At 38.8% G+C, this 16,927-nt stretch overlaps 1 protein-coding gene across 5 annotated transcripts in view; it reads left to right on the top strand.

Moving 5' to 3' along the window:
* Nucleotides 1-16,927, top strand: part of ESR1 (estrogen receptor 1) — a 285,513-nt gene that overhangs the window by 213,943 nt on the left and 54,643 nt on the right. For all 5 annotated transcript variants that reach the window (XM_045011673.1, XM_045011671.1, XM_045011672.1 and 2 more), the window contains one exon: nt 5,076-5,411. In XM_045011673.1, the coding sequence (XP_044867608.1) occupies nt 5,076-5,411 (336 nt within the window). The remainder of the gene's footprint in view (nt 1-5,075; nt 5,412-16,927) is intronic.

The raw sequence follows: 16,927 nt of genomic DNA on the forward strand, positions 1-16,927 counted from the left end.
ATATGGCCCGGTCTAAACTTGATTTTCCTGATTTATAATAAAGTACCCATTTCATTTGTCTCTGCATGCATAATTTAAACAAAACAACAAAATTAGTTAACTGACATTAAATAAAAATAATATGCTCCATCTAGAAAATAAGCACATCATCAATACTGTATATTCCCCACTTTCACCACCAGGCAGAGAGTCCTGTGAAAATAGATGGTCTTTACACCATGCACTGAAGGTTGACAAACTGGCTCTTTTGAACCAATGTGGAAGTGAATTCCAGAATTGTAGATGTCCTATCAGCAGCCACCACATATGCAAGTCAAGGCAATGTTAGAAAGAACAATGCACTCTAGTTGATCTGAAAGATTGTGGTGAAACAGAGAGACAGGTGATATCTCAGGTATGTATGATCCAACCCAGATAAGACTTTAAAGATCACTTTAAATTGCATTCGTAGGCAAAAAAGATGTCACCAGAAGCCACTTGTGCTGCAATGTATATACTACATATTAGCACAGTATTTTACAAATTTTTTTAACAAGCATTGAGTGTATTGGTTGTTATTTGCATGACTGTACCATGTTTTGTGTACCAGTTGACTGTACCACTGACCATCACTGGAATGAGATACTTAGCTTAATTCTGGCTGAACTGATGAAGGTCTACAGATGTTCCTCTGCAGTATGGATAGAAGGCAAGTTTAGTAAACTCATGAAGTTGTCAGATCCTCCTAGCTCCATCCTATAATGCAGTACCTTACCTTTAGAAATTACCTCTGCTCCTAGCAATAATCATGAGCACTATCAGAAGGTGTCCAGGAATGAAATGTGGGTGTGTAGAACAATTTTGACACACCTATCAAAAACAAGTGAGCCAAAGCAACAACTACATGCTCTGTCTCTCCAATGTGTTTTTTCTTGTTTAGTATAGAAATAGTCTTTTGGTTTTATATCTGAGCTAGTGTTATGGAACTCAGCTAACTTTTACACCATGTGAGGATCTGGCCCTCTGCATCTTGATCACAGGAACACCAAACAATTTGGTAATTTTATCCATGCCTTGCTAGTGAGGAATCTTCCATTTTTAAATTTGATCTTGATCCTGCACAGAGATTGGCCCATATGGACCTTTATGCCTGTGTAGAGTCAGTGGGACCCCATGTGGGTGGATTGCTGTGCAGGATCAGCTCCGTTGTGTGTTTGATTTCCAGAAGAACATATTTAGAACATAGACAAACCTTGACGAAAATCAGAGTAAACATGGATTGTAGAGTACTTAAGAGTCAAACTTTAAATTTTAAACCTTAACTATAGAAGAGTATATTGTGTTTTTGAAGAGGAGAAAAAAACCCTCACACAAATATAGCAAAAAAAGATAGTGTACAATAATTCGTTACACCAGACATCTACTTAGATGCTTCACTACTGTGTAAGATATAAGAAATATAGGCCAGCCAACTTTACTGGTGACTTAAATTCGCAAGACAAAATTCACCTGAATGGAAATTAATTATTAGTGTATACACTTATTGAATCTTGGAATATTTCTGGGCCTAAAATGTTCATGTAATCTTTTTTGTCTTCACTGTAGGTCTATTTGACCACTGAGTGGTATTATCTGGTGTTGGTTTACACCATATCACATGTTGTGCTCTAAGTGAATGTTCTGTGATCTTCTTTGCTGTAATGAGCCATGTGACTTTATCAGAATTTGGTGGCATTGAGAATGTGTGATGAGGAATAGTGATGAGACCATCTTGCCTCTACTCCCAGGCACAAAGCTTTCTCATGACCTTGGTGCCAGTTCAGATGTGGTCTTCTGGTTTCAACATCTGCTAGCACCAAACTTATCATTCTGTGAAACAATGATCTGGGAAGAAGGAATGACTGGATGGACAAAGCATATAAGAAAAAGTCTTTTTCACACACAACAGAATGTTGCATTCTTGCTAATGCCAAGTGGTGATTTTTAATAGATGAGTTTTGGGGTGGGTTTCGTCTACACAAAATGGGCATGAATTTGCATGTCAGTTGATTATATACTGCTAATCACAGCAAGCGAGTAAATGTTAACAGGTTTCATAGACATGCACATTTTATATTTCAATCAATCTGACTTTTTTTTTAAACAAGAGATGTGTTGAATCAGCGATTCTGTAATCCAGGATGTGGTTAAGTTATGATGTGCTCAAGTATATGTGAACCACATGGCTTTTTTTCACACAATTGTGGCTGCTGATTTCATAGGCAAGTTTTAATTCACAAACATCATAGTCCTATAAACCATGCAACAGAAAATAGCAGTTAAGATCTCTTATTCAATAGTCTCCAGTAATCTACTTGTGAGAATTGGTGTTGGATGAAGTTTTGCCAAAATGTCTTTTGTTCCTGCTGTTAGGAAGCTTTTGTGGTAGGCAAAATAGCAATGAATTTATGAAAAATGGGAAAATCAAACCTTTTAAGGTACTTGGCTTAGAAAAAATATTAGTTTAACTAATGGGTAAAACATGAAAAGGTCAGGTGATGGGTGTGAGAGATTTAATGAACCCAGTGTATGTGGAAAGATTCATTGAATATGGTTAGTGGAGCTACAGGGTATTAGTAGATTAGAATAAAAATTCTGCCCTCTTCACACTGCCCTAGTTCAGTGAAATGTCATTTTCTGTGGGAAGATGTTTATTCATAGAGATCAGAGATCCTCAGCCTGGAAGTCATGAAGCGGTTTCAGGAGAGTCATGGCCACCCTCCCTTTCTTTAAGGTGTGTGTGTGTGTGTGTCTTCTTATCTTGTAACATTGGTTCACATTATGGGAAAGTTTGAAAACCATTTATATAGATATTTGTTTACAGAAAGAGAGCACTATATTGGGGTGGGGAGTGTGGTGTCAATGCTACCAAATTTGGGGCCCCTTTTTATATTTAAAGCATGCCCATAAGCGTGATGATTTTGACACCTTTGAGAGGGCTTGAGATGAATTGCTTTTCAGTGGGTGCAGTGAGTGCCCAATATGACACATCCGCCCCACCCAATCAGCATGATATCTCTTGACCACTCTCTGATGGTGTCAAGGTTCCTTCCCCACTCTGAACTTTAGGGTACAGATGTGGGGACCTGCATGGACACTTCTAAGCTTAATTACCAGCTTAGATCTGGTATCGCTGCCACAATCCCCCAAGTACTACCTTTTTTTTCCTTGGGTAGTCTTGAGAGACGTCACCAATTTCCTGGTGAACACAGATCCAAACCCTTGGATCTTAAAACAAGGAGAAATTAACCATCCCCCCTCCTTTCTCCCACCAACTCGTGGTGGATCCAGATCCAACCCCCTTGGATCTAAAAACAAGGAAAAATCAATCAGGTATTAAGAGAAAGGTTTTTAATTAAAGAAAAGAAAGGTAAAAGAAAACCCTCTGGGAGTGATTAGCATACCAGCTACTCTCACAGACAACAGATTCAAAACACAGAGGATGTTCCCCTGGGCACAAATTTAGTTACACAAAAATACCCAAATACCCAATTTTGATAATTCCCTTAATGGTATCAAGACAAGTTACAAAGAAAATAAACATAAACCTATTTATTCCTTTCTAAAACTTACTACTCTGCTAAGAGGCTGGTTCCTTGATCTTTTTCACTCCGGCTGAAACTGAAACTCTCAACAAAGGAAAACTTCCCTCCTTCCTTTTGAAACATCTTGTTCCCTCATTGGTTCCTCTGGTCAGGTGTCAGCTAGGCTAGGTGAACTTCTTAATCCTTTACAGGTAAAAGAGGCATTAACCCTTAACTATCTGTTTATGACAGGTGGTTCTTCTAAACCAGTGGTTCTCAAACTTTTGTACTGGTGAGTATAAAGTACAAAGTGAGTACAAGCCTCTGAGTGTGACCCCCCTTATAAATTAAAAACACTTGTTTATATATTTAACACCATTATAAATGCTGGAGGCAAAGCAGGGTTTAGGGTGAAGGCTGACCACTCACGACCCCCCATGTAATATCCTCCCAGTCCTGACCCCCAGTTTGAGAACGTCTGTTCTAAACTATTCTCCCAGCCTCCTCCCCAGTTCCCTATCTGACCTCTGTCTTCTCTCTGCATTGATGGAACCCACCTATGCCCCTTCAGAATACTTTCCTTGTAACTTTTTCGACAAAGGGAGATTTTGTTCTATGGCCAGGCCTTCTGTTGTAACTGCTGCTGTTACTACTACTATGGTAGGTATCCCAATAAAGGATCAGGGCCTCACTGTGCTAAGCACTATCCAAACAAGGAACAAAGACAGTTAATGCTCCAGAAATCTTACAGTCCAGGTGTATTTTCTGTGCGTCTCTTCACTCAACAAGAGGGTTGCCATTTATATTTATATCTTATCTTATCATTTTATATTTATCCTTATTATATAGTTTTTGTCTGCTTATGTAGCACTCATTACCATAGTATCTGAACAACATATGATGGGGAAAACCTCCCTGAGTGGTTCTTCCCCACTAACAAAGAACAAGTGCTCAGTGCTGGATTAAGCTCTAATTAAAATAATTCATGGATCCAAGCCTCTTAAGGCTTTCAACACTAGCACCACAGCATTCATGAACAGTTTTGGGGTCTAACATTTGTTATCTATTTGAGCCACACATAGTGTTCAGCTATCCCTGATGACCTGCTCAGTGAAACGTGTGTGATTAGTTGTACGCTAGAAGCTAGGGCATGCGTTGGCAGTTCAAATAGTAGGACAATATTTATTCAGTTCAGTTACTGATTTTTTTATTTTTTGAGAGGAGTGGAGCATCAAATCATGGCTCCCCCAGGCTGGTGTTTGACAAGCTTGTCCCAAAACCAAATCCATTTAAATGTTATGAATCACTTGCAATAAAGAAGCATTCTTAATGTTATACTTTACAAATATACATAATGTTCCCCCTGTGTACTAGCTTAAGATTCTATGTTTACAACAGATTCTTGGGAAAACAAACCCAAAAGAAGTGCTGCATGACGCTACACAAACATCTGCTGATTGGTTGAAGTTATAAACATGATTAGTTGTACAGGTTTAAGGAAAGGAAGCTAATCGTATTCTTGTGTGTCTCCAGGGATCCGAAAAGACCGCAGAGGTGGGCGTATGCTGAAACACAAACGTCAAAGAGAGGAGCAGGATGCCAGGAATGGAGGGACTTCTTCTACTGAGATGAGAACCCCCACCCTCTGGACAAGTCCTCTTGTGATTAAGCATAGCAAGAAGAACAGTCCAGCTTTGTCCCTTACAGCAGAGCAGATGGTCAGTGCCTTGCTGGAAGCTGAACCACCCATAGTCTATTCAGAGTATGATCCTAACAGACCTTTCAGTGAAGCCTCCATAATGACGCTGTTGACCAACCTTGCAGACAGGGAACTGGTGCACATGATCAACTGGGCAAAAAGAGTCCCAGGTAAGAAAACAGATAATTTGAACACTGGTTAACTAGAAAAGTTCCAATATGACATTTAAGTGAAGAAATTTCCTTCGCCCTCTCCCTACTCCACAGACACAGTTTCCTCATTATCTACAAATCATTCATTTAAATATCCTTATCTGTAAAATTGCAAACTTCATGCGGTGCTCCTTAGAAGGAAACTTTTGGGAAACACAGGTAAAACTTTAGGGAAAAAATCTTGTTCAGAAAAATTCATTACTGTACATTATAATATATAGTCTGGCAAATATACTAGGTAGCTTGGGGGTAACTGGCACCAGTCTTTCATTGCCAGGTCAGTGAATCAAACTTTGCCTAGATCTGTCACAAATGCAAGTCATTGCTGTATAAAAGATGTTCAGAGGCCTATGTGAAATGGGCTAGTTATCTTGGGTCTATTTCTTAGCGCACAGGTGTCCAGATCACAAAATGCTACCAAATTTGGCACTGATTGACAGTCCAAGCAGAGAAACCAATAAAAACCCTCTGATGTCTGAAGTCGTCAGAGTTGAAGGTCATCGACAGGGTAGCGTGGGGAAGATCGCATTTCTGCTGGACAGACTGATCCTGTTCTGTGGATAAAAAGAAGATACCAGCCTCCAGAGCTATCAGTCCAATACCTTTCATAAGCATTATATTCACTAAACATTTATTATGAATGCTGAATCTTTAATTTTATCACAGCACTTCTCTTTACTAGGCCTACTGGTACAATATACATACTGGTGTATTTTGCCTAGTTTAGCCAGTTTTTAATATCTTTAATTTCATATTCTAGCCCTTTATTTCATTAACATTATGTAGATTCTGTGAACAACTGTTCTGAGAATGTCCACTACTACAGATTTAGTTAGGTCAAATGCTGTAGGTCATGCCTCTTTTCTGTGTCCTTCACTTAAGCTTGGCAAAACTTTACTTAGTAAATCAATAACACAGAGAGTCTGTTTTCGAGTCCTTATGTGTTCTTTTTTTTACCATCTTTCACATGTCACTTTGTGGGCTCAAGCTGTGATCAATGAGAAGCTGTAAGGGATGTGTGATTTCTCATAGAAACTTAAAGGAAATCACATGGGGAATTTTATTTTTAACTTAGTTGCGTTTTTAGGGCCTGATTCAAAGTCAGTGAGAGCCTTTCCATTAATTTCTGTGTGCTTTGGAACAGGCATTTACAAAGTATTTTTGAAATAGGGACCTTAATGTTTAAAGCTATTGGTCACACTAATTTAAACACAGTAATGGCAGTGTGGACTAGAAAGGCTGAATTACAAATCTCTTCTCTGGCGATATAGACTAGAATGTCTGTTGCATGGAAAAGAGAAGCACACTGCACTCTTGTCTTGTCTTGCTCTAGAAAAATATCTCAAGTTTTGGATTAATTTATATTTAGAGTTTATAGGAATTTGAAAATGGATATCTTGTTTAAAGGAACTTGCCCTACAAACACCCTTTAACCATCCGAGGGCTAAACATAGAGTTAAATTATGTGTGATCTTACACTGTTGTGCAAGTTAGTGGAAAGCTTTCCTCCTATTTACATCCCTGTGAAAAGTCCAAGCATGGCAGCAGTCCTTGTGTCCCTGTGAACAAAGTCTGCTCAAGATCACTGCTACTTGCCCCTAGTAGGACTGGTGGAGCTCATGCAACATCCTGTCATAGGGTATCACAGGGTGTTTCCACATCTTTCACATAATGCCTCTTGGAGCTCTCCTGCAGAGGTGCGTCTGCACAAATGAATTCATAATGTACACTTTAATGGCCACTCCAGGTTCTTCACCTTTGTTAAGATGATAGGAAGGAGGCAAGGATGTCTGATACAAGTGCCTAGAAATGTACAGATATCACTCTTCTGAATGTGCATTGGACACTATCTGCCACTGCAGGAGTTAAGCTCTAGTATTGGGCATGGATACCTGCCCCTTTCCTTTCCCAGTGGCAGCATAAGTTAATTTAGAATGAACACTGGAATTAGCGAATACTGTTTTTCCTCCTTCAGTTTCTCCTCCAGTATCTTCTGCTGCCACTGGGTAAAGGAACCATAAGAATCATTCTTTGGAACACGCTTCAATGAAAGAGTAAGAGGATGAAATATTTGAGCTTGAAGGAAGGTATTGAATAGATCTAGTATTTGCCAAATCAAATGCTTCTACCTAGCTGATCTACAGCTTTCTCTTATATATAAGTTTAAACATGTTAGGTCAGAGTCATCCTGGGTATAACTCTGTTAAAGCCTATGAAGTTACAATTGGGCTGAATTTATCCCATTCGAAATTATTTATCAATAGTCCATTTTGCAGTGTTAAGTGGAGAAGTTAGTCTTCTATGGCATTTGGGTTTGGTTTGTTAATTTAATGAACCAAAATATATTCAGATAGAGAATAAATTGTGTTTGGGGAACTAAAATAAATTTTTATTATTGTAATTATCCCTGATGAGAAATCCATAAAGTTGCTTACTACTGGAATACAGCTGTTTATGATAAAAAGCCTTCTGAAACTGGAAAATCAACAGTTCTCATTGTCAGCCATTTGTATATATTACATGTTTTATTAGTATGTCATATATATATTAATGTCACTGTCAAGTGCCACACAACACAAAGAAAGATAGCTGCTTCCTAAGTAGGGATAGAGAGACAAGGACTTACAAGGAGAGACGGATGAGCATATGTAGCTAATAGCTCTGCGTAGCTTGAAAGCTTGTCTCTCTCACCAACAGAAGTTGGTCCAATAAAAGATATTACCTCACCCACCTTGTCTCACAGATGAGCATGTTAACTTAGGGAGGTTTTTTTTTTCTTCTTTTAAAGTTTGGTTCCTGATCTCAGATTCTCTTTCTCTAAGGTAGTTTTGGGGTGGAAAAGGAGTTTTAATGTGTGATTATTGTGGAAGGTGTGAATCTTCAAGAGCCATTTGAACATGAAAGAGGGTGAGAACCTGGCATACTGGGTTTGAGTAATTATTCCATAGAAAAGGCAGCAGGGAAGAAACTGAAGTGGCAAAAGAACATGAATAGAGTAGTGAGACTGGCTGCGCTGGCAGAATAAAGAGGGCACAGGAGAAAGATAAGGACATGATCTGAGAGGTAGGGCAAGGCCAATATGTGCAGGCCATTTAAGGCAAGGACAAAAAGTTTAATCTTGATGCAGTGGGCAATGGTGATTTAATGGAGAGATTTTAAATGGGACTACCTACGTGGTGGTAAGTATCTATGTGATAAACTGCAGAGCCATCTGATACATTGCATTAATCATACATTGCATTAATCATTGTCCACCTCATCTGCCTATTAATCCTCTAGTGATTCTACTTTCAAAATTCCAAACCTCTGAGCAGCTTCAAACAACTGCTTTTTTAAAAAAAGAAACCACACACCTTTTCCCAAAATGGTTTCTTCTTTCCTCACAAAATTAGTTTACACTGGTGTTCAGGACAGGCAATTTTCAGTCTATGACTAGTAGACTATGTGATGTAGGACTTCAAACATTGCATGATTTTATATAAAAAAGCAGGTTGTGGTAGGAGGGGGACTTGCAAAATTTTAGTTTTGATTTTTCTTTCCCTCTGAATATTGTACAGTGGGACTTGTGATTAATAAGGTAGCCTGGCTTGGTGTAGGGATCTAAAATATTCTGGATAAAAGTTTGAAAACACCATCAAACATTTCTAAAATGTTTTTCTGTAATACAGGCAGTGCCAATAGAATTCATGATGGTGTGGTGTGGTATAGAGGTTTTACTGATACATTTTGCACATGACCTGCAAAACTTATTGGTAGCCTCAGCACTCATGAGTTAATGCAGCTCTCCTGAACTCATACAGATAATACCTTTATAACATACTATCTTGTATTGTCTTTCTCTTACACAAAGTGAAATTTATTCCTATGCAGAGGGCCAGCACAAGACCTATGCACCTCTTAAATCAAACTTAGTACTACACGGGCCTTGTGCTGGCTCTCTGCCCAGCAGTAAATTTCACCCATGCTGAATATCCCTATAATATGGCGCTTAATGATTGAAAAGGCTACCAACAACAATTATGCATCCAAACAGAATGTGAAAATACAACTGCCTTTCCTACTTTCACAAATATGCTGCAGCACCTGTACAAAAGTCCAGATCATGAACTTTGAGGTGTTCATCACCTCATTGTGGGTGCGCTGTACCTTAAATGCCTATTGATGCTAATGTGAGTTAAAAGTGCTGAGCACCTTGCAGGTTTTGGGCCTACATCTGTTGCTCTGAAATTGTAGACTGGCTCTCTACAATCCTTGTGTTACAGAGCTAGTCTATGAACACCAACATTTAAAGGGGATGTATCTAGTGATAATATTTTGCCCATTTATAGCACCTTACATTTGAATATCTCATAGTATTTTACAAATATTGATTTATTTATGCATTACAGCAACCTTTTGAATTAGGGAAACATTATTATACACCTTTTACACATAAGTAAGTGCTCTATGAGTGCATTTAAATGAGTTTCGGTTCTGAGAAATAATCTTGTGAAAATATCATCATGTTCCAAATTTATCTATCAACTATTTCCATATCCAATTTCCTAAAGTTACAAGTAAAAGGATTTTTTTTCTAACTGCAAACTCAGTCTGGGTTTTGAGAGTCAAGATGAGTATTTGTACCAGGAATAAAGGCAACCAGGCTTGCAATTACACCTGTGCAACTTAACTGACTTCAATGGGGTTGCATTGGTGTAACTAATTGGAACTTGGTAAACAGTTCTGTTAGTGCACAGTAAAAAGCATGCTGATTATGAATGCATCCTGGTTATATTGACTTGGGGAGTAGATCTGTTGAACAAGAAAGGAGCCATTTTTATAAAATCACTTTTCAGAGTAGAATCACATTTTGAGTAGCTTGATGAAAGTGCAACGCATGGATTCAGCGGAAGAAACAAGGACAGAGCCTAGGAGTCCTGAATCCTGGTTTGTTGGTCTAACCACTAGACTAGACTCTTACTACATTTACCAAAACAAACGTGTCAAGTATCAATATTATGCCAACTTTTCTAGCCCAATAACTGTGCTAAATCTACTCAGTCATTTAACATGACATTTGCTAGGATCTATAAGGAACTAAGTAAGCCTCAAATGAAACAGCTGCCACTGTCACCATTAAATTCATTTTCCCTTCCGTTGATGGAAGTGGAAGCTATTGTACTATACCCAGATGTACAGATGCTCTTTTCGCAACTATGTATTATATATTTTTTAACATCAGCTTCAATAAAATTTGTAAATCTGTTCTCTGTTTCCTTGTTGATCTAAATCTTTCTTATAATTGTATTCTACATCTGAGGTTTGGATCTATTCTGACCTCACATTGGCATATTGTATCTGAATCAGTCCAGTAACTTGAGTAATGTTCCTCAATTACTATTTTCTTATGTGACAGCCTGATCCGTGTACCCTCCCCAAAAGCAATCTCCAGTGTCAAAGTATAGCATGATCGCTAGCTGAGGCCCTGAAGAAAACTCCCAGGTGACAGTGCAGCTCACAATTGGCTAAGTGCACTGCAGATTCGTTTTCACCTCCTTTGAAGCATCATGTACGGGCTACTGGTGCAAATAATATATCAGTGTAGATGGGTAAAGAGTCTGATCTAGGCTGGCATAGCCTGGCTCTCTGTCCTCCTCTAATGTCTGCACTATATAAATGTTTTTGAGTCTGCTACAGCCTTGGAACTAATATACTTGGGATTTTTTTAATTTTGGCAGTAAAGGTTCGTGGTTTTAGATCCAGGGGGTCCTAGGTTCTATCCCTGCTGCCAATAACACATCCACAGGCATCACAGTATTATAGCAATCCTGATGAAATAGCAATGCTGGGAATTCATAGACAGTATTTTATTTTTCATATATACCACTGTATTCATATCTGGAGCATCACGTGAAAGGAAGGAAGTTAGTACTTCCAGTGTGACAGTTGATGAGCGTGTTTGAGGGGATGTTTGCTAGATGTTTAGGTTGTATAAATAGTGGAGGGGCAGAGGGGAGAGAGAAGGTAGTTTTGAGGAGTTTTGGATTAAAAGGTGCAGTTTTTGGCACAGCTAATACAAGCTTGGCTAATTATTTATTCTGAGTACAGTAGCTGAACAGTTTAATGGCCCTAAAATGGTACATTGGGCATACAGGCTTTGAAGTTTTGAGATGATTCACGGTGCTGTACTTATTTTATGGTTTCATGAACTGAGAAGATAAACATTTTGGCACTGAATTTTTATTTTAAAGCTGCAGAAGTTGCTATTTTCTTAAGATATTGTTTTCTTATTTGACCTTCTAAATTGCTCTGTTTGTTAAATTAGGAACAGTGTGTGAAGGGACCAACAATAGCCACTATTTTACACTGTGTTTTACTGACAGCAAAAAAAAAATTGTTGTTTGAAGGCAGGTACTGATATACTGAAGTGCATATTACAACTGTACGTGTTTATGTACATGGTGGTTTGTAGCACTGTTCAGTGTAGTAGCCTTCCTGACAATAGATAATCCATATCTCTGATGCTGTTAATCCAGGCAAATAAAGTGCATTTAGTGCCAGTGACTCTAGTTGTTGTTGTTTAAACCCTCTAACATATTCACTATGTTTTCTTATCTGAGTTGGCTAATGAGCTGTATTGGAGACTGTGACAATGTTATCAAGTAATATTCTATTTGTAATCAGTTGTGGGTTTCTTTGACAGAGCTGGCATGTACCACACTCTGGAGGTTTGGTACCCCACATATTTAGGGAAGATTAAAATAACTAAATATGTAGCTAAATGAAAAATGATGATGAACCTAATTCTGATTCCAAACCAGCTGTATATTAGCGTAACTTCAATGAAGTTACTATTGATTTACATGGATGTAAGGGGGATCAAAATCCACATGGCAGGATATAGTAACCACCTATAAGCCTCTGATGATGGTAGACACCAAACAGAGAGAGGTATTGGTCCAAGGGAAGTATAACTAGGAGTGATGAAATGAAATAAAGCAAAAGAAAAAAAGAAAGCTGAATATCAAGTAAAACCTTCCTAATACTCTGATCTGTTAGTTTGTGGGCTAGTCTCTGTGTCAAGAGCCCCATCGCTTGAATTGTTTATATCTAGTTAGGACAAAATACTGATGAATATGCTGTCAGGAGCAATACTGTTCTGATGAGGCAATGGGCAAGACTATTAATAAATAGTAGGAATAGTTTATTTAGTGCCATAAATATACATTATTCTTTACAAACGTAGAGTAAGGTATGTTCCCTGCCCCACTGAGTTTCCCCTAGAAGATGGACCAGACAAATTAACATGACAAGACATCGGAGGATAGTTTTAGAGAAGAAACTGCAAGGAGAGATTATAGATAAGGAGAAGAAAGAAATATCAGTGTAAGAAGTTGATTCAAAAAAGGAGAGAAGGGTTTGGAAAAACTGGAAGTTAGTATCGCAAGAGTAGGAGTAGCATGTTAGAAGCATAAAGACACAAAGGCAAGAAGGTAAAAAATAAATAAAAGAAAGATTAAGTTGTAAGGATTTGGGGTGGGAGGCAGCATAGGGTTCAGCAGTGGGAGTAAGGGGAGAGGAGATCAGAGATGTGTATATATAGACTGGGAGGTGATGACAGGTGTTTGAATTTGATGTGGAGACAGAAGAGGAAAACCAGAAAATAGACAGTTATATAATCAAGGTGACTGACCAAGTTGTGGGTAAGGGATTTAGCAGTGAAGATATGGAAAGGTGACTTAATATCTTTTCCATCTTTAATGTTTATAATTCTCTGTTAAGACTCCTAGGAGATTAAAGCAGTAGCCTAACACTAATACCACACATCTGTTTTGTTTTCTCCTTCCAAGATGCTGCACAAGTTGTTACCTTTAGGCTGAATTTCAGAGATTACTTCATTGACTTTTAAAACAGGCTAATATTAACTGTTGGGTTTGTTAAGCAGAATGTTGTGTGCACTAACCTGCAGGTCATAGCAAGGCCTGTGAATGAACATAGATGAACTCATGTGGAGCTTTCCACCCTGTATTTGAATTGTGTGAGGACTTTGGGGTAGACATGAGCTGTTGTTGTGGGCAGAGTTTGGTGAAATGTAAAGAGGAGAAAGAACCGCTGATGCAATTAATGAGATCTCAGTCAGCAGAACATTTGGGAGCAGGGAGAGCTCATGTTCCAGTGAAGCATTTGTGTTCATATAAATAAAGGGAATTACTACTGGCTGAGTGTAATTAAGAGAAAGGAAGCAAAATTATTCCTCCCCAAGCCAGCATCCCTCAATGGCTTTGCAGGTTAGGGTTAAAGTCCATAGATGTAATCACTAACTTGCTGCAGGAAGTTATCACACCATGCACAACATTAAATGAATACTATATTTACACCAGGGAAGTGACTCTTTCCTAGTTATCCCATTGACTGGGAACTTTCAGCTAACTGCCTTTCTCTCTCGGATTTGTGACACTTCTCTTTGGGGTCTGTTTTCATCGGGGTAATCTGGTTGTTTGAGATTCAGGGTACTTGATTGGAATTGGGAGAAAACTATGATTTATTCAATCAGAAAGAAATGAGATGTGCCATGGACTAATCTGTAAAATTTGCATTAGGAGAAACCCTAAAGAAAAATATGTAGTTTGCCATTTGATTTTTGAAGTGCCAGAACCAAGTTATTTATAGTCCCCAATAATGCCACTTTAAATCCTGGGTAAGGGAAAATCTGTAAAGGGGAAAAATGGGAGTTCTGTTAAAGAACTACAGCAGTGAAGAATCTGGTCTATTTAAGTGTGATGATTCTATAGTATACTATGGTATGGAAGATAAATGTGTCTGTTATCTTTGTCTCTGCCTAAGAAGGTTCTATGCCTAACTTTGCTGTGGATAAAATGAGAACTGTATCTGCTGTGTGACTTTCTTTAAAGGTGCAGCAATAATTAATCATTTCTCAGGTTACAAAGACTCAGCAATGTAGTAATTCCTAGAAAGTGCTATGCTAACATTTCATTCCAGAAATGCAGTTACTTTGCACATGTAGATGCCAGCAGGAGTTGAGAGAGAGAGATTGAATCAAGCATAGGATCCCATATTTTGGTTTCCCTGCTTCTAGAAGAGCTGTAGAACCTTTTTAGACAAATGTGGGGTTAGAGGCCAATTCAATTAAATTGCTGATTGTAATGATTATTCTATCAAGTATCAGGGGGTAGCCATGTTAGTCTGTATCCACAAAACCAACAAGTAGTCCGGTGGCACCTTAAAGACTAACAGATTTATTTAGGCATAAGCTTTTGTGCATCTGAAGAAGTGGTTTTTTACCCATGAAAGTTTATGCCCAAATAAATCTGTTAGTCTGTAAGGTGCCACTGAACTCCTTGTTGTTTTAATGATTATTCTGTGATCATAGGCCAATAAAATGGCATTGTGTCCCAACTCTTAAAGCTTCTTTATATACATAAATGAATGGGTAATATGAATTTAAAGTTCATCTGTCCGATATTTTCAGGTAAAAGCATTTCTATGAGGTGGTACTTGGATACCATCCCTCTTGTTGTGCCCTATTCTGCAAACACGTTGCCCCAGTGTGGTGAAATCTATTTCCTCCACCTCATAAAGCCTTGAATAGTTTGACAGTTGTCTGCAATCAGGCAATTGTCAAACTTCAAATTCCAGTAACCAGTCTTTCAGACATTGTTTTATTTGTTGTGGGGGAGGGAGGTTGTCAAAGCAGTCTTAGAGGAAGGATACAGCTAGAAACTGGCCCTCTGAGCATAGAAAGGATAGGAGATGCCTACGGTGTTACATTTAAGATTGCACTGTAACTCAGAGAAAAGATATACTTCAAGTAGAACTTAAGTTGGCTGGCCAGAAAACACCCTGGAGCCAACACCTTGAAATCAATCAGTGGAAATGCGCTTACTTATCTCAGTGGTGAATTAGTATTTTTAACCTCTGGGAGTCCACTCTGAAGTTTGCCTAAAGTCAAGTTCTCTCTCCTAGTACATGGTGTGAGGCTATGGAAGAAAGTGAGGTGGAGGACCTTGAGAATGGTGGAGGGGAAAAGAGATGAGGAATAGAAAGAAGAATTAAGCCTGTTGCTAAAAAGGACTTGTAGGTCATTCTTTGAAAGAGATGGGCTATAGGTCACAAAATTAGGGTTCAGGTTTGAGACCAAATTTTACGTATCCTGCCCCAAAAGGGTCAGAGTGGATTTAGATTCTGGTTACCAGTTTAGACCCTGATTTCATTTATGCTAGGCTAGATCAAGGGGCAGATCCACAAAAGGGTCCTAGGTGCCCTGCTATGCTCTCCAGGGGCATTCACAGTCCCAAGTTAAGTGATGAAGCTCCCCATGCATTGCATGGGAAGAATTAGGCACTTAAGAAAGGGGTTTTCAGAAGCCAGAAAGCTGAGTGAGGAGCTGCCTAAGCTAGCCAGTAGGAAATGCTAAGGAGAGGGGCAGAGCCTAAGCCTCAAGAGTGGTAAGGCCCTTATCTCTGCTTAGGATTCACAGCCGTGAACCCTCTCCTGAAATTAGGCATCTAAGCCAAGTCAGTCCTTTCTCATGCAAAGCAAGAAATAACCCCCCATCTCATTATAAGCAATAGCTCAGTGGTTAGGGCGTATTCAACTTCCTGCTCCAAATCAAACAGAGTGAATGCAGAGGTCCCACATTCCAGGAGAGTGCCCTAATTGCCAGGTAATTGGGGAGAGGGGTGTCTCTGTCTCTCCTGTGGAAGCTGTTCCACTTTGAATGAATAAATAAATACTGCAAACTCAAACCCCTTATGAATAAAAAACTTGAGAAAAATGAGTGGCAAGAAAGATAAATGTCAATTTCTGAGTCTGTTCATTCAGCTTTACCATTTCATCAGCCTAAACACTAAGCTATTTCCCAGTGTTTTATTAGACTGCTTAAAAAATAAGGGCTACATTTTCCAGACTTAGCACACCATGCATCTGTGTGAGAAAACCAGGAATTGAATATGCACGTCTGAACAAACTACTACTATTACTTGAAGCATTCAGTGCATGCATAGACTGTTTTTTAAACTGGTGCAAATATGTTAATGTATGCCTGAGCAACTGTTTCTGCCATGTGCAAAAAAGCTGGAGCAACACTTACTGTCACATATCTGTAATTTTCATAGGAAAATGACATGCAGTTTATTATAGTTGATCATGTTTAAAAAAATGGAAGCTCAACTAATAATCCCTATACATTATGAATCAGTAAGTCGAAATGTTCTCTTAGGGTACGTCTACACTACGGGATTATTCTGATTTTACATAAACCGGTTTAGTAAAACAGATTGTATAAAATCGAGTGCACGCGGCCACACTAAGCACATTAATTTGGTGGTGTGCGTCCACGGTCCGAGGCTAGCATCGATTTCTGGAGCGTTGCACTGTGGGTAGCTATTCCGTAGCTATCCCATAGTTCCCGCAGTCTCCCCTGCCCCTTGGAATTCTGGGTTGAGATCCCAGTGCCTGATGGGGCAAAAATCATT

Source organism: Mauremys mutica, chromosome 3, assembly GCF_020497125.1.
Source record: "Mauremys mutica isolate MM-2020 ecotype Southern chromosome 3, ASM2049712v1, whole genome shotgun sequence".
Taxonomy (NCBI): domain Eukaryota; kingdom Metazoa; phylum Chordata; order Testudines; family Geoemydidae; genus Mauremys; species Mauremys mutica.